This window comes from Paroedura picta, chromosome 7 (assembly GCF_049243985.1).
Source record: "Paroedura picta isolate Pp20150507F chromosome 7, Ppicta_v3.0, whole genome shotgun sequence".
Lineage (NCBI taxonomy): Eukaryota > Metazoa > Chordata > Lepidosauria > Squamata > Gekkonidae > Paroedura > Paroedura picta.
The window spans coordinates 58,299,539-58,326,307 of NC_135375.1; the positions used below are offsets into that span (position 1 = coordinate 58,299,539).

Below are 26,769 nucleotides of genomic sequence, written 5' to 3' on the forward strand. Positions count from 1 at the left end.
GCACTGAATGAGGCTACATGGGCATTTTTAAATCTGAAAAGGTGATGGCAGGCTGGAGGCTCTTGACCCAGTAGAGCTTTGGGGATGCAGGTGTGTGGCATAGTTCTCAAGAAGCGCAGTTCAGGTAGTAACCCAGTGTCGAGATTTACCTTCTCAGATTACAGGTGAAGGAATTACATGATAAGATGCTTCAGCCTTCCCCAAAGGTTGTAAATTAGCAAATCATGGGGGGGGGGGTGGTAATCTAAAATCCTTTTGTCCTAATGAACAGACATGAAGCTGCCTTATACTGACCAAACCATTAAGGTCAGTACTGTCTGCTCAGACTGGCAGTGGTTCTCCAGGGTCTCAGGTCTTTCACATCACCTGCTGCCCAGTCCTTTTAACTGGAGATGCCAGGGACCCCCTGCATGCACAGCAGGCTCTTGCTCTGAGCCACAGCCCCTGGCCAATGTTCGAAGTTCCAGAATGTTGTTTTGGGGTGGGAGACGTATCATGTGACCCCCTACCTGTAGTCTAAGGATGTGCAATCCCGCCAGGGAATTAGCTCCCCATCTGCTCTTTGTGCGAACTAGGCCTACCTACGTGGGGTGCGAAGAAACACCTCTTTCCTACCCCCTCAGCACGTCCTGCTGGCCTCTCCTGCGGACTCGGTTGGCAGCGGCAGGCGCGGCGCCTCCTCTTTCCACGTTCTCCACGGCAGGGTAGATGCTGCTGCTGCTGCTGCTGCTGCCACCGCCTTCTGCTCCCCGGACCTGCTGCTGCTTTGGCTGCCCAGCTGCTCCTTGCGTCCAGAGCGCCACACAGCCCAGCCAGAGGAAATACGGCTGCAGGGAGAGGCCCCGCCGTCTCCCCATGGTCGTCGCGGGAATCCTGAAGCGCTGCCGCGAGCTCCGACTTGCTCTGCTGTTTCGCCCGCTTCCACCCGAGCGAGGGAAACTCCGCCGCCGCTCCTGCCACCAGCCCGTCTCCTCAGCGAGACTCTCCGTGAGTTGTACTGGCAGCGAGACGGGCTATTGGTGTCGCTCCGCGCTGCATCCTGCGCTCTTTCCCTTGCTCTCCCTCCCAAGCCTCTGGAAGGCGGCTTTCGGGAGGGGTGGGGGAGGAGTGTGCAGAAAACAAGTCCAGTTTGTGACTCAAAAAGAGAAGAAAAACCACTCTAAGACGCTCGGGGTTCCGTCTAATTGCGACGGCTCCTGAGTGAGACAAAAATTGCCGCCCCCACCGCCACACACACACACACACACCCCAGCCCCGCGCGCTCAATCAGCCGCTAATGAGCGAGGAGCGCCGACCGCGGCCAAGTTGAACCAAGCCACTCGCAGCGCAGGCACGGGAAGGCGAAGCGTCCGCCGCTACAACCACCCGCTGGAAAAGGGAAAGCGGCTCGGCCGCGCGCTGCAAGAAGAATGAGGGGAGGCGGGGAAGGGGCGAGGGGGAGGCAGGGAGACCGCTCGCTTGTCAGCGGGGAGCAGCAGCGCCGCGCCAAACACGTGGGAGAGGAGCCCACTGGAGGAGCGAATGAGGCTGCCGAGAGGGGGAAGAAGAGAGAGGGCGAAGGGGCCGGCAGGCAGACTCGCTTGGGGGGGTGGGGGAGGAGACGAGGGGATGATGCGGCGGCTGCATGGGGGGCGTCTGGCCGAGAAATCAGGGCGTCTTTAAGTCTGCCCGTGCACTACCCGTTCCCCAGCGTTGTCGGCCGCTTTTCACACCCAGGAATCAGCAGAGACCGGGAATAAAGGGAAAGTTATCTTTGTCCTTCTACTACGGTTATAAATGACTGGACGTGAAAGCCTGCAGTGATGGGTTATTCTGTCCAGAAACGCTGCTTCAGAAACTCCTTCCACCCTTGGGGAAAGGATGTGGTATTTGAGCTCCACAGCTATCTTGAGATCTCTGGCCGGGATCCGTCTGTCTCTCTGGCAGGCTTAACAATTCTCCAGAAACCTGAAGACACAAGGCAACGCCCCTTGTGAAATGAACCACATGCAGCTTGAATCGGAGCCAGAGCCACTGATGGACAATGCGAATAGTTATTTCGGTGAGCTTTGATCAGGGTAACTGGCAGACGCAGACAGGGAAAGGAGGATTCTGTGCAGGGCTCCAGAAATGCGGGAGTTTGCTTCTTGCTGGAAGAAGTCCTGCAGACTCTTCTGGGACTCTCAAGGAAACTGAACTCAGCAGGAAGGGCAAGTAACTGGTCAGCCTCCATCGGTGACCTTTTTACTCTACTTCAGTTTTAAGACAACAACAGTGAGTCAGTGTTTCACCAACAAAAGAAAATGGATTGTTCACTCTTAGCAGTCTAGATAGACAGAGGAGCTGAACACAAGAAAAAAGTAATAACTGGAAATTGCTACCACAAAGAGCCTCATAAGGCAATAGCATCCTTTCCCCCTTATATAACAGGAATATTTTGTTGGATTTAAACCCAACAAGTTCTGTTTTGCAGGATGGGAATTTCCAAAGAGTTTCTAACTGGAGGAAATGTGCATTACCATTCATAAGGAAAGATTCAAATGGGTAGCCTTGTTGGTCTGAAGTAGCACAATAAAATCAGAGTCCAGTAGCACCTTTAAGACCAACAAAGATTTATTCAAGGCATGAGCTTTTGAGTGCAAGTCTGACAAGAAAGCTCACACCCTGAATAAATCTTTGTTGGTCTTTAAGGTGCTACTGGACTCTGATTTTATCATTCATAAGGAAAATAGACATTAGGGCCATTTTGTACCTGATAAATATAGTGAAATGCTTACTTTATGAAGATGCCATATTTTTCCTATTTTGCACAATGGCACCAACATAGAGCATTCAGGCAGCAAACTGGTAGCTAGATCCTCCATTTTAAAGCACTAGCTGGGGAATTACATAAAGTGGATTCAACAGCCTAACAACTGCGAGCTACCGGAGAGCAACCAGCAAGCCACATGCTAAGGAAATGTATGGAGGCAAATTACCATTATCTCTGCCTCCAATGTCCTGCCCTCACACCCACCCTTCTTGGAGTTTTTGTTAAGAAAACTGCCTGGAACAATGAATAAGTGTTCAATCGTACAGACAAAGCAAAAAAAAAAAAAAAATCCCCTCAGCATGCCTCTCTAAAGTTCCCCCCTCCAGACTATTCTATGAAATTTCCCCCCCTGAAATCCCCCCCTGAAATCTGGCCAATGTACGTAGTTTCAACCCATTACTGTGGGTCCTATCCGCTGCTGCCAACAGAAACCATTCCATGCCCCCCACACACAACCTTTGAAATACTTAAAGAGAGCAATTATGTCCCCTTTCAACCTCTTCTCCAGGCTGAACATTCCCTTGTTTCTCTGCCTTCACTCATAGAGCTTGGTCCCCATACCCTGAATGATCTTGATCACTCTCTTCTGTACCCTCTTAATTTTGTCTACATTCCTTTTGAAGTGAGGTCTCCAGAACTGCACACAATACACCAGATGCTGTCTAACCAATGTGATATAGAGCGGGACTATGACATCTTGCAATTTTGATGTGATGCCTCTGTTGATACAACCCAAGACTGCATTTGCCTTCTTTATGACTGCATCACACTGTTTACTCATGTTTAGCTTACAGTCCACAAGTACCTCAAGATCTCATTCACAAACACTGCCACCAAGAAGTATATCTCCCATCCAGTCAGCATGCTTCTCATTTTTGTGACCTAGATGTACAATTCTGTACTTATCATTGAATTGCAGCTTGTTTGCATTTGCCCCCTTTTCCTCTGTCTTCTGGGGTGTTCACTAGTCCTTCCAATTTGGTATCATCCAGATCATTGATTAAAACGTTAAAATGTAGTGGAGTGGCCAAATCTGAAGCGGTCTGAATCCCCCCCCACACACACACACACTCACATGCTTCTCCCCTGTTGGAATATGCAATGTCTGGTGTACAAAGAGAAGAAGAGCCTGAGGGGGGAAGCAAGAAGACTATTAGATAGGATAGTGAGGTCAGGACCTTTCTCTCCTGTTAAGTGTCATTCCTTGTCTGTCTCCAGACTGCTACTCTTAGGGGCAATTTCCTCCTTTCCATGTGGAAGGTTCAGGTGTAGTTGTAGCACCTTTGGTAGGTAATCTGTTTTGTATGGATTGGGACCTTTTCAGGGTGTTAGATATGCAGACTGTGAAAGGGATGTGGGAAGAACTTGAACAGTACCTCATTAAAGGGTCAATTGTATTTATACCATTCATGTGCAAGAGGGAGGCAATTTGCATTTCAGCGTCCCCAAGCAGCAAAAGGGGCATCTCCACTGCCTGAGAAAGTGGAGGAGGCAATTAAAGGACCCAGCAAGCAGCTAATGGCACACCAGCTACTTGGCACACAGTCTTGCCTCCCGAATTTCTCAGGTCCTGCTTGCCAGCCTTCTCTGACACACCCCCCCACATCCTTTCTTTAGACTGGCCAAATTGTAGCCAAATCACAATTCAGCCACCACTGGGTCAAACTGTTTAGACTGCAAGGAAGGGCGATTTGACTTGGATAAATGTGGGAAGTACTGAAATCAGCATTGATTTGGGTACTTTTCTACTTATACAAACTGAATTGCCCATCCCTAGTGGGCACCTGCAAAGACTTGTGGGAGATATCTCACCTCCCCCCTCTCCCTTTATTTCCGCTTTCCATTTTCTGAAAACTTCCATAGTATCTCCCCTTTTCCTCCTTTCTTGTCTTCTTGCAGGGCTGCCAACCTCCAGGTGGAGTAAGAAGAATTAAAGGAAACCACAGCAATAAATCATGAATCAGAATAGCAATAGTAAATTGCTGTAAAGCTATGTCATGGAAAAGAATGACAATTAAACAATGGTTATCAAACAAGTGTCCAAAACAGTGCATTAACAAAAGTGAAAAGAGAATATAATGATGTAAGCAGTACAAAAGACTTGCATCACAATATCCAAGCAAACTGCTCTGCTACAAAGTCTGAGCAACATACATAGAAAGTCCTGGATCTTGCCATTTTGTAAACTTGAAGGCAGAAACAGAGACAACAACCATGGATTTGTAAAATGCGGAAGATGTGATGGCAGACCTCCCGGGTTTAATTTGTCTGTTTCAAATGTTTTTAATCTCAACATTGTCAGTTTAACTGTCTTCATTCATAAATAGACTCCAGCCTGGCATGAGGTGTTTCTAAGTGCCCTAATGGAGTCTTCATCTGGTCAATTTCAGTACAGGACAGTTTCCCTTTAAGGAACCTTACTCAGCATTTGGTGACTCAGCATTTATGCATGGGGAATTCTTTGGCTTCTTTGGGATCAGTGCTGTTGGTTTCACACCACTGGATCCCCCTTCATTGCCTTGAGAGTTTAGAACCCTTTGGGGCATTTTGATATTCTAAGGTAAGCATGTTTCATGCCTGGAAGCTTTTTTTATAGTAAGTTTTTATAGTAAGTTTTCCAGATTAATGAAAAGAGTTTTGATCATTATTTATTTACAGATGGAAGTTACTTATCAGAGATTGCTGCCAGGCTAGGGTTACCAATCTCAAGGTGGGACTTGCAGATCTCCCAGAATCACAATTGACCTCCAGACATCTGTTCCCCTCGAGAAATTGTCTGCTTGGAGGGTATATTCTGTGGCATTATGCCATGCTGAGGCCTCTCTGATCCACAAACCCTAAGTTCCTCAGGCTTCATCATAAAATGGCCAGGAATTTCCCAACCTGGAGCTCTTGTCAGACTTAGCCTCAATAAGCTCCCACAAAGGCCAAAACAGGGCTGGAAAGATTTGTAGAAAGATCAATCTTGCCTGTTCACAGCTCCGTTCACTGGCTTTAAGCATTCAAACATACCTGGACTCGACTATTAGACTGACAGAAAGACAATCTGCTTCCCTTACAGGCCCATAAGTCATTGTTCTCTTATGTTATGGCTGTGAGGTCACATTGGCTAAGATGCAGAAATGTTCTGATTACACTCCCTTAGAAATTGTACAAAACTGGATGATTACATATTATTTGATAGACAACTATTTTTTCAAATATGTGGATGCTCTCCTTTTGTTCTCCAGCAGTGAATTGCTTCCTGTTTCTTAACTGGTTCATTGTTGTAGTAATAATAAAGAGTTCATAGCAGGTGGGCATGTTTATCTTAGCTCCTTTGTATATTCAGGTGGCTCTGTTTCTTCCACTGCATGATGTGCAGTGCAGTCCTAAAATGAATTACATTACTTCAGTGGACTCAGAGGAGAGTAACTGTACATAGTTAGTCTTTAATATAGACTTCATTATAGCCCACTTTAAAAAAATCCATGTTAGTAAGGTCTTCTAATGCAGGATCACCATTATCTTTCTGATATAATAGCACATTAACTAACCATTTGCCTAGACATTATTTATAGCATTATTACAATTTCACAAATACATTACTTTAAGAACAAACCAAAGTAGGTCTACTTAGAATCCTACTCAATGGGCCTTACTGCCAGGAAAGTGTTCTTAGGATTTCACTGTAAACATAAAACGTATATTTATTGCTTTTTATAAAACAGTTTGAAGTTGGATATATTTAGTTTCTAAGAGTAAAATGGTGGCTCTTGCATGGTAGCTGTTAAACGTTAGGTAACCCCTAAATCATTTACCAGAAATTTCATTCTTCTGAGACTTAAGCTAAGCCTACAGAACAATAATACTTTACTCAAATTCTTTATATCAACATTATGTTTTCACTGTTCTGGAATAAATAGTTGGTAAGAGGATAATGGGAGCCATTATTGTCGAGATAGAATACAAATAGTGGATTTGATCCCAAGGAATATTTCTGTATGCACAACAGTCCTTGTTCATGATGATGTGCTAAGATTGCCCCTTGCTGTCTGTTTTTGCTAATGCACAAGACAGAACACAAGGTATTTCTTTGGATACAGTTTCAAGCCAAATTAAATGAAATCATGTGGACCATCTGTTGTACATTTCATTGTTCTATTACACATATTTCTTTACAATTAAAGCATTTATGTGTTGTTGCAGCTGTTATGCTATAACTTGTGCTAGCAGAAGCACACAAAATACATTTTCTTCCTGCACACACATTACTGAAAATAAATTAATTAACTTCATCTGCAATGGACACTGAGGGCCCTTCTGCACAACCGAAGTACCTGAGTAACCTTTTCTAATTGGGCGTGGGAACGGGGTTCAAATCAATCCATGATAGCATTCATATGGCTTGGCAAACAAATGTGAAATTTCTTCAAAGGTAAAAGGAAAAACATTCAAGGTGTTAGATGGTTTTCAGTATAACACATTCCTCATAAATCTACCCACTTACCAATTAAAGATAAAACAATTATAATATCTTTGAACATATCAACACTTGAAGTAGCCTCCAGGTGGGACCTGGGGATCTCTCAGAATTACACCTCATCTCCAGACAACAGAGATTGGTTACCCAGGAGAATATGGATGTTTTGGAGGGTGGACTCTAGATCATTGTACCTCACTGAAGAGGACCCTCTCCTCCCCAGGCTCCATCTCCAAGTCTCCAAGAGCTTCCCAACCTGGTTCTGGTAATCCTATTCTCTATTCCCTGCTGGTGGCCAGGTTGGACCTGGCAACCCTAATCTGAAGAGACAGAACCTTCAGTGCCCTTCACAAAGAGCACTCAGAACAAACGAAAATTTAATTACCTAGGAGGGAAAATTTGGCATCTGCCAGCCCCTAAAATCTGTAGTTTACAATGGGTTGTAAGCTTTGCAGTCCTGTGAATGTGTAGGAAGGAAAAATACTAATTCAGTCCAGATGTGCTATTGCATTCCTGTATTTTTCAATCTGAAAAGGAAATGCTTGATGCTTTCCTTCCTTCTTATCACCAAGAGGGGAAGTTTTTTCAGAATTCAATCTATACAAGTGGGAGACAGGCAAGATTCATTTTCTCCTTCTCCACAATTTCCTCTTTCCCTTCTACAAAAGGCTATTGGGTTAAATGTTAAAAATAATCAATTGCCTTGGAAGCACAGAAGCTTTACACAGTATCACCTATCCTCCATGTTTACCAGATAAGGGGGAAATGTTCAAATAAATTACAAAGATGATCTGACTCTCCAATTGTAACAAGAGAGAGAAATTTTAATTACAAAATAGAAGCACATCTCACATGACACATTCATGTAGGTACATTTTATTGTGAACAGATTAACTTCAAAAAGTTAAGCTACTACAGCTAGCCCAGGCAAGAGAGAAAGAAGAGAAGATGAAAACAGAAAGCAAGCAAGGGTCAAAGAGGCTCAGCATTATAGCCAATGAGATGGTAAGGCCAACTGCCAAGTGCACCTGAGCAAGAGAATTCTCTTGACCCTTTCCTTCCTAGATCTTTCTGCATGCAGAGTTACAATATCCAGCAAAGCCCCCATAACCTTTCCAATTTTCCTGCTACCTTGTCTTCTTCTCATTCACAGCCAGTCAGTCTTTATTTTCTTTGCTATGTTCAGCTTTCCCTCCTTCCCTCCCCTTGCAACCTATATCTAGGTTGGACCAAGTCTCATAGTGAAGAGTACTTAAAGATCTGCCTAGGGCACATAATTTTTCTCTGAATCCCCTCTTAACACTTCTTCTTTTCTTCCTTTTGATCAAGTTTCCCTGCTTTCTGTTCTCATTCCCATCAACCAACATTTTATCTGTATCTGTAGCTATATTTTTAATTTATTTGGTTTATTTATACCCCATCTTTCTCCACAATGGGGACCCAGAGCAGTTTACATCGTTCTCCTCCTTGAAAGTCTGAGACCTACCATAGAATCATAGAGTTGGAAGGGGCCATACAGGCCATCTAGTCCAACCCCCTGCTCAACGCAGGATCAGCCCAAAGCATCCTAAAGCATCCAAGAAAAGTGTGTATCCAACCTTCGCTTGAAGACTGCCAGTGAGGGGGAGCTCACCACCTCCTTAGGCAGCCTATTCCACTGTTGAACTACTCTGACTGTGAATTTTTTCCCCCTGATATCTAGCCTATGTTGTTGGACTTGTAGTTTAAATCCATTACTGCGCGTCCTTTCCTCTGCAGCCAACGGAAACAGCATCCTGCCCTCCTCCAAATGACAAATACTTAAAGAGGGCTATCATGTCCCCTCTCAACCTCCTTTTCTCCAGGCTGAACATTCCCAAGTCCCTCAACCTATCTTCATAGGGCTTGGTCCCTTGGCCCCAGATCATCTTCGTCGCTCTCCTCTGTACCCTTTCAATTTTATCTACGTCCTTCTTGAAGTGAGGCCTCCAGAACTGCACACAATACTCCAGGTGTGGTCTGACCAGTGCCGTATACAATGGGACTGTGACATCTTGTGATTTTGATGTGATGCCTCTGTTGATACAGCCCAAAATGGCATTCGCCTTTTTAATGCTGCATCACACTGCCTGCTCATGTTTAGCTTACAATCCACAAGTACCCCACGGTCTCGTTCACACACAATGTTACCTAGAAGCGTATCCTCCATCCAGTAGGCATGCTTTTTATTTTTCTGACCCCGATGCAGAACTTTACACTTATCCTTATTAAATTGCATCTTGTTCTCATTTGCCCATTTTTCCATTGTGTTCAGATCTCGTTGAACTCTGTCTCTGCCTTATGGAGTATTTGCCAGTCCTCCCAATTTGGTGTCATCTGCAAACTTGATGAGTAGTCCCTCCACCCCCTCATCTAGATCATTAATAAATATGTTAAAAAGTACTGGACCGAACACCAAGCCATGAGGTACCCTGCTACTCACCTCCCTCCAGTCTGATGAAACACCACCCTCTTATATCTCCCCTACCCTTCCTAGCTATTTAAATCCGCCATGGGAATACTGGCTGACTGGGTGTAGGAGGTAGTTAATGCCTTCTTGAAAGTGGTGTAGCTATTTCTGATGATGATGATGTTATCTGTTCAGTCATGTCTGACCCTCGGTGATTTTATAGGAAAGTCTTCGCCATGTGTCCCCGTCTCTGACTGCTTCTTTTAATTGGTTCATGTTCATCCCTGTACCAATTAAACCAATTAAAAGAAGCAGTCAGAGACAGGGACGGACACCACTGAACGGATAAAATCATGCTGACTGGTGGGCTCAACTATTAGCCAGTCTCTTTACCATTGTAAATCTGTCTGAGATAATGGAAGATTTCTGGTTAAATTCAATAATTTCCCCAGTGTACAAATAAGGCAATGTCAACCGGCCATATAATTTTCACCCAATTAGTCTTTTGTCCATCATAGGCAAACTGTAAACTAAACACCTTGAACATCTCTTTGTTGATTGGATGTGTTGAAATCATGTTATTTCCAGGAACAGATTAGTTTTTCCAAAAGGAAATTAGACCATTGTTTCACCTTGTCCTATTTAGTGGACAAATATTTTAATTTTGGTAGCAGACAACTTTACGTTGCGTTTATTACTCGTGCATTCGACTGAATTTCAAGAAATCTATTATGGAATCAGTTGGAAAATCTGTGAATTGATTGTTGATTACTCTTTCTTTTGAAAAAACGACATGCTGACATTACGTGTCAAGTTAAATATACAACTAAGGGTCATCTTATGCCTAAAATAACCAAGTCTAAACAACAAAAATATTCGATAGCACCTTTAAGACCAACAAAGATTTATTCAAGGCATGAACTTTCAAGTGCATGCATGGCTCCTCAGACAAGGATTGAGTACATGCACTTGAAAGCTCATGGCTTGAATAAATCTTTGTTGGTCTTAAAGATGCTATTGGGCTCTATTTTTGTTGTGCTACTTCAGACCAACATGGCTACCCAATTGAATCGTGTTTAAACAGGACTGTATCCTGGCTCCACATCTCTTTAACTTATACCTGAATGACATAATGCAAAATCTACCTCAATTCAGAAAAATTGCTGATTATTTTTGCACCTTAAACATTCCTTCTCAGTGTAGGACCTTTATGTTAGTTCATAACAACACCTTTCCTTCTATGATTCTGATTAGAAGGTATCATCACATCTCTTTGCATGACAGGCTTTGTCCTTGTGGTGTGGGTTTTGCCCAATACAATATTGCACATAATATTATAATGCCCTTTTCACAAAGTACCTCACCAGAAATTTCTTTCAACCATCCTGCAGAACAGGATTAATGCAAACAAAGGAGATGTGTCAGCATCTCTTGAAGCACAATGATCCTGATACTACAAAGGTAGTTACCAAAATTTAGAAAGTGTTATCAAGGTTAATTTCAAAATGCTCCATTAAAACTGTTTACATGTGTTGTTGCTTTAAAACAAATTCAGATTCAGAAAGCCTTTATTGGCCTAAAAGTCAATGTGCATAAACAACAAAAGGTAAAATTTCCAGTCAGAGGCTTATGAAAAACAATGAAAGTGCCTTATAACACAACTAGTCTACACTATAGAGGCTTGTCATTTAAAAAATCAGCATAATTTTTGCAGTGTCCGCAATCAGTACCATTAATTGCACATAAAATATGTTGTTTTAATATTCTGTTGCATGTTGAGATATTGTATCAATTTTATACTTGTACTGTTTTAGATATTTTATATGCCATTAAAAGTATTGATTGATTGAAATACCTTACTGCTCCCCACTTCTTTTCATGAGGAACACCCTGCTTCTGGTTCTCCATGAAAAGGGGCAGGGGTGTTTAAATGGCGTTCAGACATTTAACCCCCTTGCTTTCTGTTCCCTGCCAAAAGTAGCAGAGAGCAGAAAGCAGGGGTCACAAAATCCTATGAACTGGTTCAGTTTGCAAACCAACCATGCATACTGGTTCATGGCATAAACTATTAACTAAAACATTTTTGCAGTTTGTGCCAATCCCTACTGTTATATAGCATTTCTGCTTCATTATGTTTCAGGAAAAGGACTAAGAATAATTTTAACATTAAGGGGGAAATCATTACCTTTGTCCATAAAAAGACAAAAAGAACCCTCAAACTCAGTGGTATATGCACTTAAGATCCAAGGTACTAGCTTGCCTGTGGGAACAACTTTTTATGTTTTTGTAATAATGACAATTATGTAAAGTGCATGCAGTTTCATATCCTATTTATCACATGTTCCAGATTAAAAAAAAGTTTGGCAGAACTTTATTTTTAGCCAAGTTCCCTGTATCTTGAATTTTTTCTGTACCTTTTACACAAAAATATTTGAATTTAACGACTTTCTCTTTGAAACACAACTCGAGTAGAATATATTAACAGTTATGACAAAGAGTTTCAAGATGCCAGGAAGCTTCCATCTCAGAGGGGAAAATATTATTTTGCTATGAATGGGGTTATAAACTGTCAGCTGAGAAGATATGAGTTTCTCTCAAGGAGATAACCATTTACCCAGCTGCCAGGAAACGATAAGATCGTTGGCTATTTAGATTACCTGATGTGCACACTAAATTGATTGGAGAAAGGGATGTAGAATAATCCACGGTGACAGTTTCAGAGGGTAGTCATTTTGGTCTGCTGTAGAACAGCTAAATTCAAAGGGAGCTTTGACTCTTGAAAGCTTATGCCCCCCAAATTGTGTTGGTCTTTAAGGTGCTCTTGGGCTCAAATCTAGAGTAATCCATGTGGAGCTCAACTCCCAGATTCACCATATAGCACAAGTGAATCTTGTGGCACTTCTTTGCATATTCAGGGAATTGCTAATCACCACCTTAGGATGGAAGATTTTTGGTGGAGGGATCACATGGGCATGAAATTGGGGTCACTGTGGGTAGGCAGGTAGTTGTGAGTTCCTGAATTGTGCAGGGGTTTGGACTATATTACCCTGGAGGTTCCTTCCAACTCTATGATTCTATGAAATCCATTTTGCAGAGGCACAAGGGCTTCAAATGTCTGGACATCCCTAGGACAAGGGGATAAGTGTGACATCTGTTTTAACCAACCTCTATTTTCCATGTTCCAATGGCCTTTGTCTGTTCCAAGGAGGGGATGCTAAGGTATTGTCACTGATTCTACAGTTTAGTTGGCCTGCCATGTATATGTTTCTTTCTTAGTTCTACAAAGCTCTATATGGTTATGATGCAGTTTGCCAATGCACTTGTGCTATAGTGACTTAAGACTGTATGTTAATAAAGTTCTTTCTATTTAAATAGTTCAGGTTATGCAGAAAGTTCTTACTTTTTCATTGGCTGTTTTTCCAAGCATAGCCTAGAAACTCCTGGCCAGGTTCAGTTAGATAGGGGGGAGGAGAAGAGAGATAAGACCCAGAAGAGGAAAACACGCACAAATACAAATAGCTCTATCTGCATCTCAAATCAAATGTATCCAAGTAAAAGGACAGAGCTTAATTGGTGGCATACTGTATAGCAGGAGGGAGCTAGTCCTGTCTCTCACACACATGTTCCTCTCCCCATCATAACATAATGTGACCAGATTTCTGGGGACAAACAGCAGGACGTGCTGCCGCCGCTGCGGTAGCAGGGGCGGCACTTGGGCCCTCCCTCTCCCCCTCCCCCCGATTGGCCTCAGAAGGGCAGCGGTGGGCCAGTGGCGGTGGCAACAGCAGGTGGGCTCTCCCCTCCTCCTCCCTCCCCAACTTACTGCGCTACCAAGATGGAGCTAGAAGAGCGAGAGCAAGCTGGTTGCTCATGGTAGCAGCGGCAGTAGTCAGGCCCTTCCCCCTCCCGGCCTCAGAAGGGTGGCAGCGGGGCGGCAATGGCGCTGGCAGCAGCAGGTAGGCTTTCCCACCACAACAAGGAAGGCAGCAAAAGCAGCGGTGGCAGCAGCACGAGAGCGGAGCAAGCCAAGCTCAGGAGATGCTCGGGCTCCAGGGCAGGGCTTGCAATGCACGAGGCATTGCCACTGCCCTCCAGGGCCCCACGGCCATCGCCAGCCGGCGGGAATGGCGGCACCATGCAAGCCCCACCCTGGAGCCCGGGCCTGCATGGGAGCCTTCGGAGCCCAGCCTGTCTTCCTAGCTGCCTGCGCAGGAGAAAAATAAAAATTTAATGGAGAACACCGCGGGACATCTTAAAAATGCCGCGGGATATGGGGAAAATGCCCCCAAAGGCTGGACTGCCCCGCGAAAGGTGGGACATCTGGTCACCTTATCATAATATTTACCACTGAAAACTATTGTGCAGAGTTATGTGGGCTTTTTTTACATCCTAAAACGTTCTTACAGCCACACATACAATTTTTTTCTGAATAAATTTTTCCTCCACTGCTGACACAGAATTTTTTCCATAAAAAACATTTAGGAGAAATATCACATTCATTTCATTTCATTTCATTTCATTTCATTCATTTATTCATTTATTCATTTATTCATTTATTCATTCATTCATTCATTCATTCATTCCTTAGATTTTTAGTCCATGGGTACAATATATAAACCTCCATAAAACATTATAAAACCCCATCCCATAACAAACAACAAAACAAAGATAAAAGAGGATAATACAAGATTGGCTGTATAACCGTCCCCCATCCCTGAAGCCATCCACACCCCAGGGTGAGATACTCTGGATGTTATTGCATAACCTGAGGAGGGACTCCCATTGTTCCTGGTTGTGTCCTCAACCCAAGACCTGGTGGAACAGCTCAATTTTTCTGGTCCTGCAGAACTCTGATAGCTCCGTTAGGGCCCTCAGCTATTCTGGGAGCTCATTCCACCAGTTCAGGGCCAGGACCAAAAAGTCCCTGAACTGGGTCGAGGCCAGGTATGCATATTTGGGGCCAGGGAACTCCAATAGATTAGCACGCACAGAGCCAAGTGCTCTGTGGGGGGTATAAGGAGACAAGCGGTCCCTCAGGAAGGTCCCAAGGGCGAATGGCCTTAAAAGTCAGCACCAAAACCTTGAACTTGATCTGGGCCAGCACAGGCAACCAATGTATCTGTATGGGCCCTCCAAGATGTTCTGGTAAGGACACTAGCAGCTGCATTCTGCACAAGCTGGAGTTTCCTGGTCAAGGACAAGTGTAGGCCTACATAGAGCGAGTTACAGAAATCCTGACTGTTGCATGGATCACTATGGCTAGACAGTCCAGGGGAAGATAGGGCGCTAACAGCCTCATCTGGCAGAGGTGTTTAAGTACCTTGTGACCTGGGCCTCCATAGAGAGGGAGGTATCCAGAATCACCCCAAGATTCTTGGCTGAGGATGAGATGTTAAGTTGCACCCCATCCAGGGTGGGTAGGTGCGCTTCTTCATCTGCCAGCTTTCTGCCCAGCCACAGGAGGGGTTGCATTTCAGGTGACTCTGCTCTAACCATCCAGCAATGGCTTCCAAACAATTGGCAAATTTATCAGGTGTCCATGAGGAGATAGAGTTGGGTGTCATCTGCATAATGGTGCATAATGGTGGCACTTCAGCCCATAACTCCAGACCAGCTGTGCCAAAAAGCACATAAAGATGTTAAATATTGCAGGGGAGATGCCCACCTTTGTAGGACTCCACAAAAGAGTCAGTAAGGTCATGATTATTCCTCACCTACTGCCACCCTCTGTGTCCGGTTCCAGGAAAAGGAACATAGCCATTGAAGGGCTGTTCCACGGATCCTGGCACTGGCGAGGTGGTGGGCCAATAACTTGTGGTCAACCATGTCAAACATATCAGTAATTAATAGAAGTAAAATGTAATAGCAAAAAAATAGACCCATTGTCGTGCCTCTGCAATAGGCTCGCTTGCCCCTTCGTCACGTCAAGGAATGCGTTGTTGTTGTTGTTGTAATAGCAAAAATGTAAAAACAAATCCCCATATCACTGGAAACTATGCTGTGAACAAGTAATTCTGATTAATGTGAATTGCAGTGGTATTCATGAAAAATACTAGGATTCTATTAAAATCTTGTGAATCAACTGGAAACAAACTTATTATTTACATTATATAATAACTATTAGCTGAGAGAAAACATTTTATTTGTTTGAATAAGTAGAATGCAATATTGAAAACTTTCATGGGTAACCTTAGATCAATTTTTTTTTAATTAAGCATATCACTTTAAATTCATTTAAATAACAAAAATTGGCAACATACATAAATGCCAGAGTACTATTCTAGCAGGTGTTCTTATATGCAGTGCTGTTGGTGGTGATGGCATTACTTTGCTTGTTTTTCAGTTGCGTTTCCACTTCTGTTCTTACTACATTTTCAGTGTGCCACTTTTATTTCCCTGTAGGCTTCCAAAATCTTTCATAATAGTCTGTTTTTCCAGAATTACTGCCATCAGTATACATTTTCCCCTCTAGTGTTTGTTCCCTCTCATAATCTTGAATTAAAAAGTGCATTTGGATCTCAAAATTGTATTTGGTTTGAATTGCTGTAACTCATTTATCCTATTTTGTTGTATTTATCTTGAATTCTTTCTGTCTAGATGTATAGCCAGTTATACTGGTAATGTATTGGTGTATTCTCTTCCCATTAGATATATTTCCAAAATTTGTGGGTAGATGAATATGCGGAGTTTATTTGCCAGTGTAAAGAACCATGGCTGTACTGCTGGTCTGTCTGTAGTGCGAGCTTCTGTGATCTACTTTCCACCAAAAGCCTTTATGCTGCGCACGCAACTGAGACTTATGCGAGCAGAACACATTCAACAAAGTAATATATCAGACACAAAGACTATCCCTGTGGCCACCTATTTTTCTCCAGGTTTTCTCCTCACTTGAACCAATTAGCTTTGAAGCTACCACCATATGACCAAACAAAACAGGATGTTACAAATCCATATTAAAAAAATATTTATGTAAATATTTTTGTTTAATTTTTTTTGTTAAAAACCATATATAAGGATACTTGAAAGTTAAGTATAGATGTTCATAGATTGAGATTAGAATTTCTTATTGCATACCATTGAACAATTTATTCATATAATAAGAAACATTTTACAAATAGTTTATAGCAAGCCCTGGTTTTTATTAGATGCCTAGTGTTGCAGAATTCCCAGAGACTGTTTAGAAGGATTAATCATTTGAAACACCTCCCTCAAATCTCCAGGAATTTCTGAGATCAGATTTGGCAATTCGGGAGTGCGAGAAAACATTCTGGGAAACCTTAGAAAGTGGGGCTCCATACGCATCCCCTGATCACATACGGAAACAGTATACATACCATGAACAACAGACTTCAGCTCTCTTGAAATTTTTTGTCTGTCTCTAGTTAGGGCACTGTATAGTCAGTTGGGGTAGACTTTGTATGGTAAATTCATTCTAGGAATAGGTTCACTTTTTCCAGGATGTTTTGGTTATTATCTATGAAAACTGCAAACCCCTTAGGGTAAAAGTGATTGCAAAATCCCTGTTTGCAGGCGCAGTTTATAAATATTAAACCTTAGGAATCTTGTATTTTTGACACATTCCTATTTTTAACCAAACAGATTTTCTGCATTTTCTGTTCTTTCTTTTCTTTTTTAACATTTTCCCTGAAGACTTCTAGCAATTTCAAAAAAAAGGACATACTTAGAGAAGAAAGTCAAGTAATAGAGAAGAAACTCAGTAATAGATATCATAACTTCTGATACTTCTTTGAGCAAAGATTTAGCAGTGTTATATATACTTTCTCTCTCAGGGTTTCTCTATATCAGGCTTTCCTAATGAGTGTTTAGTGAAACCCTAGGATGTCTTAACAGCTCCTGAATGGTTCCTCCTATTGAGTGGGAGTTAATTATTTTTTTAAAAGATTTAAAAAAAAAATATTGGGTATCATGACCATGTATGGTTATGTTAACCCCATCAATGGCCAATGATGGGCCTGGAGGGGGTGGAAAGGGGAGGGGTCCAGTCATAAAAATCCTTCCTGGTTGAAGCTTATTGTATGTGGTAGTGACTGGAGTCCAGAGAGATAGGTACCCTAATTTTAAGTTAACTGATTGGGGAGCGGGTGACAGGACGTGACAGAGCATTAGAGCCTGTCCCAGCCCTGTACCTGGCCAAGCAGAGCAGGCCACTGGGTTGTTTATGGCATTGGAAGGTGGGGGTGACAGAGAGAGATGTCACATCTGGTGGGAGTCTCTGGGTAATGTCACTTCTTGTGTCATGTGACTTCTGGGGGCATGGTAACACATTTTATTATATAGAACACATTTTGGGGGGAAACTAAAGTATTTTTTATTCTATTACTTATTCTATTAAAGAGTTTTATTATGCCAATCTGAACTGGTATCAAGAAATTTTTTTTTTAGATTTCTTCAATTGCTATCAAGAAAATCTCATCAAAAAAGGTCATGAAGTACATTTTCCAACAAAGAATGGGGTATAGCATGCCCTACTTTATTCAGTCAGTATAAATGTAGAGTACTGCTTCTTCCCTGTAACTTTCTGTTTTGTGTTATGTTCTGTGTTACATCTGCATTCTTGAGACTTGCAATATGCAGTTGAAATTAAGATGACAAGACAGAAGTGCAGCTGTGCAAAAACCTCTGCTCAGCACTTCTAGCCATAAGGGAACTACAGATCCCAAAATACAGGAGATATACAGATAGTATGTATAGAGCCAGAATGTTTTTCTGACTGTTTAAATAAACAATATAGCAAGTAAAACACATATTTAAAACAATCTCTGTTAAATTTTACACCCTTTTAACTGGATAGTTCCACAGATGTCAAATATAAATCCAATACAAACAATGAGTCAGACATATACAGAAACTACATCTCATACAGTATCTGAAACTTTGATTATTTTAGAAATAAAACATTAACTTGAACCTTGATCCCAGATGCACCACTTGACCTAGCATTTCGTTACCAATATAGGATTTGTAATGTACACATAAAGATCATGGTTTCCCAGGGGTTTCCTCATCCATTCCTCCTATGTTTATATAAAGAAGTTGCAAGGCAGGACTACTCCCTCTAATCAAGAGAAATTATGTATATAGAGCTCTCTGTGTTAGTTAAAAAGAAACCCTTTGAATAAGGGGCATTATATGATAGGAAGATAGTAAACATTTATAATTGCAATTTAAAATTAAAAGGCAGTACAAGGTTGAAGATGGGGGCAGGGTCCTTTCCGGCCCTATTTTGGTCTTTGAGGAAGAACCTGTTGGGGCCAGACCAGGCTGTGGTGCCAGCCTAGGTCAGGAAATTTCTGGAGATTTTGTGATAAAGTCTAAGAAATGAAGAGTTTGTGGAGGAGAGAGGCATGGCATAATGTTGCAGAGACCACCCTCCAAAGCAGCCATTTTCTCTAAATACAAATGTCTGGAGTCCAGTTGTAATTCTGGGGAATCTCCAGGTCAGTCTGGCAGCAACATATAGGTGACTTGATGATAACCTGACCTGCATAACTCAGGTAAGTCTAGTTGCTTTCTACTGTTCACAAGGTAGCTACCCTACGAAAGTCAGTGTGTTGCAGGAGTTAGAGCTTCAGATTAGGGAATGTAAGACCCAAGTTCAGATGCCCATTTTGCTGTGGAAGTTGACCGGGTGATTTTGGACGGGTTATACTTTCAGCCTAACCTAGATCATAGGGTTGCTGTGTGGATAAAATGGTAAAGTGCATAATATCAGCTGCTTTGGTCCCCAATGTGGAGAAAGGTGCGATAGAACCATAGAGTTGGAAGGGGACATACAGGCCATCTAGTCCAACCCCCTGTTCAATGCAGGATCAGCCTAAAACAGCCTTTCTCAACCTTTTTACCATTGAGAAATCCCTGAAAAAATTATTCAGCCTTCAAGAAATCCCAGACCTGGTGTGATCATGCAGAATATGGTTGGGAAGCATAGCTGTGTACATGCCTACCCAGGGCCCTTTCTCTTACCACTCCCTCCAGGCCCATCATTGGGCATTTTGAGGAGGGGGCAGGTTGACATGACCATATATGGTCATATCACATGATAAGTGTTTCACAAATTTTAAAAATATATTAATTACCCCCCCCCCTTCAGAAAACCCTTCCAGGGCCATCAAGAAACTTCAGGGTTTCATGAAATCCTGGTTGGGAAAGCCGGGCCTAAAGCATCCCTGTCCAGCTGCTGTTTAAAGACCACCAATGATGGTGAGCTCACTACCTCCTTCGCCAGCTGATTCCACCGCTAAACTATTCTGTCATGAAAAAAAATTCCTCCGATCTAGCCAGTACTGTTTTACATGTAGTTTAAACCAATTACTGCAGGTCCTATCCTCCTCTGCCAATGGTAACCTTTTCCTGTCCTCTAAGTCAGCTGTCCCCTATCCCCAATTCAGAGACCGGAATCGTAGGTCAGTCGGTACTGGGCCACGGCTCCTCCTCTTTCTCCTCCCTGGCTGTTGCCTCGGGGGCTGCCCTGCCACTCTGCTGCCAGCTCACCTTTGGTGCTCTCTGGCGGCCGCCATGGCTGGGGCTCCTCCTTGGTGTGGTATTGCGCAGCTGCTGCTGGCAGTGCCCCCCAGTGGGCGGCGGGAAGTCAGGGGCACCAGCAGGAAAGCAAGTGGAGCAGGGGCTCTGGCGGCGGAGACGTCCCTTGGCAAAAGACTACCCCCCCGGGCCTCAGTAAAATTGTCAAGCGTTGACCAGTCCCCAGTGATAAAAAGGTTGGGGACCACTAAGTGACTAAAAGGTAGCCACTTAAAGGCAGCAATCATGTCTCCTCTCAACATCTTTTTCTCCAGCCTGAACATTCCCAACTAGTCCCTCAGCCTTTCCTGATAGGGTTTGCCCTCCAGGCCCCAGAGCATCCTTATCACTTTCCTCTACACCCTTTCTATTTTGTCCACATCCTTTTTAAAGTGAGCCCTCCAGAACCACATACAATATTCCAGGTGTGGTCTGAACAATGTGGTATTCAGCAGGACTATGACACCTTGTGATTTTAATGTGATGTCTCTGTTGCTACAGCCCAAGCCTGCATTTGCTTTCTTTAATGCTTCATCATACTGTCTGTTCATTAACATATAGTCTACAAGTACTCCAAGGTCTCATTCACACACAGTGCCACCCAGAAGTGTATCTCCCATCAAGTTTGGGGGTTTGGGGGCTCAGGAGGGACCTTCCATCGTTCCGCAGGGCTTGCAAGACGGAGCTCTTCCGCCAGGTTTACGGTTGAGACCAGGCTTAACATCTATGCCCCCCCGGGACCTGAGGATTGGGATTAAAGAGACGGGTACCATCAGTATCCCCTCTCCACCCGCTAGTGGGGGAATGGGTAGTCGATTAGCCGCTCTTGCCAGGCAGCTTTTAATTGTAGATGTGTCAATGGGATTTTAATGTATTTTATGGGGTTTTATACTGTTGTAACCCGCCACGAGCCGCAAGGGAGTGGCGGGTAATAAATCCAATAATAATAATAAAAAAATAATAAAAAGTATGCATGCTTCTCATTGATAAAAATGCTGAAAAGTACCAGAACCTGTATGAACCCTCTGGCACCCCACTTCTCACTCCTTCCAATCATATGAAATACTATTGACAATTACTTGTTGGGTACAGTTTTTTAAATCAGCTGCATGTTCACTTAACCATCCAAAAATCCAGTCCTTCTGTTTACCCATTAGAACATCATGGAAACCTTGTCAAAAGCCTTACTGAAATCCAAGTAAAAAACATCAGCCACATTTCCAAATAAATAAAGAATAAATAGAGCTGAAAATGGAGGTACATGAAAGAAAGATTTGGGAAGGAGGAGAAATGAGGCTATCATGAGTCAGACAGGCACAGTTAATCCTGAAGGGGCAGGGGAACCTTCAGAAGACGAATGGGCATGTAAAGAAAGTCCCAGCCCTCAACCACTTACAAACAGCCTGCGACAGGATGGTGAAGAGCCTCTTGTGGCGCAGAGTGGTAAGGCAGCTGTCTGAAAGCTTTGCCCATGAGGCTGGGAGTTCAATCCCAGCAGCCGGCTCAAGGTTGACTCAGCCTTCCATCCTTCCGAGGTCGGTAAAATGAGTACCCAGCTTGCTGGGGGGTAAACAGTAATGACTGGGGAAGGCACTGGCAAACCACCCCGTATTGAGTCTGCCATGAAAACCCTAGAGGGCGTCACCCCAAGGGTCAGACATGACTCGGTGCTTGCACAGGGGATACCTTTACCTTTTTTTTTACAGGATGGTACTTCTGCACTGTCAACCAACAATATGCAGCCTGATAGTAGAGTATCCCAGCTGTACAGCTCCATGGCTCAGTATCAGGGAGTAGGAGGGTTTGATATGAGATGTTGGAAAGATGCATGATTAGGAGCCTAGCAACTCATTGATCCAGACTGTGAGTATGCACATGTATCTGCATGGTGCAATCCAACAGCAAGATGACTGTCTCTGTCATGAAAGGGAGAGAAAGAGGGATGACTGGCGGTGGAAGTACCTGGCATTGTCCCACTGCCCCTGCCCCGGGGGGGGGGGGAATGTAATTTTGGGGAAGTACTGAAAAAACTAATGAAATACTTTCTTGTTTACTCACTCAGAATGTGAAGTATGAAGATTTCTAAATATGAAATAATCTACAGCTCCAGATAATGATGATTCTTATGTACTTTATATATATCTACAATATATTTTCAAGCATTTATATCAGGTAGATAAGATTAATTTTGTTCACAACTAACATGCTATAATGTTCATAGTTTAATATTTTGAGAGCTAAACTTTAACTTGATATCCAAATGAGCTGGTAGCTCAACAATGCTTGCATGAATTTGACACAGACAGATTCAGGGGCATTCTGTGGGTGGAACATAAGCTAGCCAAGATAGTTGATGAGATCCAGAAGGCTCCCACACTGCTCTCATTCTTTAAAATGTGCAGAAAGAGACAGTTCAGGGAGGCATTTTAAAATGGTAATATTGTTATTTATTGTTAGTTTTTTAAAATGTTATTATATTATTGCTTTATTGTATTAATGGAGGGGGTTGTTTTTGTAACCTGCAACCTTGAGTCACAGTGACAAAGGTGAGATGTGAATTAAAAATAAATAAAACCATAAAGAGCAAGAGTTGGACCAAGATATTTATTTATTTAAAACACTTTATGTGACTTTCCCATCTGATCAGGGTCTACAAGGCAGCGAACATAAACATTAAAATATTTGAGCCCTTAAAAATACATTTAAAATTATAAAATAATTTAATTAAAAATAGAAGGAAGATCAGCTGCCATTACTGAGAGGCATGTGAATCAAAATACAGTGGAATGGTGCTGGAAAGTGCTATACACAAAAAAATACACAAAAAACAAACAAGCATCATCAAAACTGTTCTATTTGGCACAAGAATTCAGAAACACTAAATCATTATCATATGCACTGAAGTGCGTCAGTTTTTATACATGGGCTCTCTAATTTTATCCTCAAGTTCCTAAAGATTACTAAAGTGTACAATGCATCAAACAAATTAGAAATTCACAGACAGGGACATATTAGTAAATGTCATTTAGCAATGTCCTCTTGTAAGGTCAACTCTTATCGATATTTTTAACACACTTCCCATTGTGTAAGCACTTCAGTGCATATGAGAATAATATGTTGTTTCTGAATTTTTGTGCCAGATAGTGCTGATCTGATGTTTCACAGTGCTTGTTTGTTTTTTGTATATTAATGGGGGTGTGCCGGGCAACATCAAAAAGTCTTCACCTGCTGGTGAAAGATACCAATAGAGGGAGACAGAGAAATCTCCCTGGGGAGGGAGTTCCAAAGTTTTGGTGCCATGACTGGGACAGCCCATTCTCAGGTCATCGCCCATCTAGCTTTAGATGGTGGGGGCAATTGAAGTAGGGCCTCAGAAGATGACTGAAGCATACATGCAGTTTTATATGGAAGAAGGAAGACCTTAAGGTATGTTAGCCCAAGTCAATATGTGGTTTAAAATGACAATACAAGGTTTTAAATGTCAATACCAGCACCCTGAATTAAGGAAATTCGAAGCCAATATAGATGGACAAGATTGGAGTGATATGTTCCCTACACCCATGCTAGTCAACACTCTAATAACTGTAGTGTCTGGACAGTATTCAAGGACAACCCCACAGGTCAGTGAAATAATCTAATCTAGATGTTAGCAGGACATGCATTATAGTGGCACAATCTTTTCTGCCCAAGAAGGGCTGCAGCTGAAAGGCATACCACAGTTGCCAGTTTATCCAACAGGAGGCCCAAGTTCAGGAGCATCCTAAGTTACAAATCTGCTCCTTTAGGGGAGTGAAGCTCCATATAGAACAAGGGATAACCCAGTTCCTGTCTGTGGGCCATACACTTCCAAGCAGGTTGTCCACTTCATCAGGCCTGAAAATGTCATCTACATACAACTAGAATCAAACTGTACTCCAGTAGCATCCTATCTGTCTAAAACTTCAATCAGATTGGTTCTAAGGAAAACCTTGTGTACTGCTTAAGAGCCTTTGGACCCTCATATATGCTAGACCATCACTCCCTCTATGCTCTGCCATGACAGCCTCATTCAACTGAACAGGTACCTTCTGCAGGTACCAATACACAAATATCCCCAACCAACTACCCATACGTGTGCTTTCTCTGTGGAATGGTCCACCTTGTGGAATGGTCTGCCTGAAAAGATCAGGAAGGTTCCCATTCTCCTGGCTTTCCACAACTATGCAAAACTAAATTTTTCAAGAGGGATTTTCTATGCATGTAAGCACTAAACACAAGGACAGTTTGAGAACAATATACAAGCAAAAACAAAATACAGTGCAAAGCTACATAAAACTGATGAAAGTGTAATGCACATATGCTTCACAAATTAAGTGCAAACAGTTTTACATTCTATATTTCCACTTCACAATTCTTTTAAAGTCCTCATGACGACATCAAAAGTGACCTAGACTAATCTGTGAAATATAAATTCATCCAAGCAGATGCTGACAGGCTCCCAGGTTTGTTATTCCTGTTTCTTGAGAGGCTTCTTCATACAGCATTAGCCCAAACTTGATATGTTACACGCAATCTGCCAAAACACCAAACAACACAGCTATCCACCCACCGTGCAGGCAGTAGGATAGAACTATACAGAATGATTCACATTGGACAAATTACTAGGGTCTGTGGTCTATTCTTTAATGTATAGTCCGCTGTAAATTGGTTTAACTATGTAACTTTTCATCATTTTATATGTACTGTTAACACTCAAGTTTGGGTCCAATTCTGTTTTTGTTTTGTTTTTTTAGATTTCTGGTTGGCTCTACAATTCAAATTTATTTCATTGTTTATTGAGTGCCCTAATTTGTTGATTGCATTGACTCATTCTGCCTTGAGTCCCAGTATGAAAGACTATAAATCACATAAATAAATAAAATAAGGGGTGGGGAAAGATAGTTGATCTGTCACTGGAAAATAATTTCCTGCTGCTAAAGCTAGGCATGAAGAGCTGTGTTTCAAGCACTCTTGGGCAAAATACCAAGCCTTAAAGTATAATGAAACAATAGTAAAGCAATTCTACTAAGCCCAGGGAGTTCATTACCTCCATCATAATAGAAGTCTAGACACAGACTTAGGTTTCTTCTTTCAACAGAATTTTAATAATCTTTCAAATTATCGATCATTTAGCTAATTTATTAATAAGCTGGAATATGTAGCTGTGTTCCAAGCAGGTGTTTTGCTGACCTATAAAATGCTTTTGAGACACCTTTCACTCTTATTTATAAATTGTATCTTTTTAATGGTCAAGTGATCATGTGGCATATTAACTGCAGTATTGTCTGAGTGAATTTGTGGGATGGGCTTTTCAATCCCTTCTTTATAGCTCTTCTTTTTTTAAAAAATTCAGATTTCTGTTTTTGCCCCGTAATAATGCAGGTACTAAAGCAGACATTCCTAATGTCTACTGCCAAAAATAATGGAAAGCTTAGTACAATGGAACAGTACCTGAAATACTTTGAAACCCATAAAATTTAATATTGCACAGTTCTCCTACTGAATGTTAACTGCTAAATGCAGCTGCTGAAATGCACCTGAAGAAAGTGGGATTATTTCCATTTTAAAATTATGCAGCATGCATTAAACAGCTGTCTTTAACACCACAAAGATGTCTCTGAACAATCTAGGATACCAACTATGCCCTATGCTGGAGTAAGATATCCCCCCCCCCCCATGTACTCTTTCATGGTGTTGAAGAAAGAGTTGGTTTTATACCCCACTTTTATACCCCACTTTTTATAAATGCCTTCCCTTCCTCTCCCACAACAAACATCCTGTGAGGTAGGTGGGGCTGAGTGAGCTCTGATAGGACTGCTTAGTGAGAACAGCTCTATCAGGACTGCAACTAGCCCAAGGTCACCCAACTGGCTGCATGTGGAACAGCAGGGAACCAAACCTTGTTCATCAGATTAGAAGCCGTCACTCTTAACTACTATACCTAGCTGACAGAGAATCAAACCTGGCTCTCAAGTTGGTAGCCTGCACTGTGCCAACTTTCTTTTGGCTCCCAGTGCCAGTATACTACCATGCCTCTGTCACCCCATTAACCATACAATCCTGTAGCCATAGAAGACATAGCTGTAGAAGGACTCCATCTTAGTAAGGTCAAGGTCAATTTTGATAAATCCTCGGATGGAATAAGAAACTGTGCAACCATGCGCCCTAGGTTTTGTCCTGTGATGTCATAACATCACAATACTAATTGAATTTGTGAACTGGTTTTTAATTTTATTTTAATAAATTGTATACTGGACATTATTTTTCACTTCCATGCCATAGTTTAAGAATTTGCAAGCATATAACCTTATGTTTTCACTTTATTTCACTTTCACTTACTTTACTCATCTATAAGCATTGGCATTGATCAGGATCCTTCTCAAAATATGCAGATGAATGCCATCCAGAATCAACATGGGAATATGAGAGACATGCACAGGCCCCGCTTTCCATGGCCTCCCCCATGCACGTCCATGTGCTGTGCCTCTATAGAGTACCATCAAGCCACTGAATTTATGAACTACTATTCAG

The 26,769-nt window shown here is 42.4% G+C and overlaps 1 protein-coding gene and 1 long non-coding RNA gene across 3 annotated transcripts in view; one reads left to right on the forward strand and one right to left on the reverse strand.

Moving 5' to 3' along the window:
- The window catches only part of FBN2 (fibrillin 2), a 206,627-nt gene extending 205,196 nt beyond the window's left edge, over positions 1-1,431 (reverse strand). For both annotated transcript variants that reach the window (XM_077344464.1, XM_077344463.1), the window contains exon 1: positions 616-1,431. In XM_077344464.1, coding sequence (XP_077200579.1) covers positions 616-857 — 242 coding nt within the window. In that variant the 5' untranslated portion in view covers positions 858-1,431. The remainder of the gene's footprint in view (positions 1-615) is intronic.
- Positions 1,432-4,714: 3,283 nt separating this feature from the next.
- On the forward strand, positions 4,715-22,789 carry LOC143841799 (uncharacterized). The gene is made up of 3 exons (XR_013232843.1): positions 4,715-5,351; positions 21,927-22,083; positions 22,283-22,789. It is a non-coding gene; the product is annotated as an uncharacterized LOC143841799 (long non-coding RNA).
- The last annotated feature ends 3,980 nt before the right edge of the window (positions 22,790-26,769 follow it).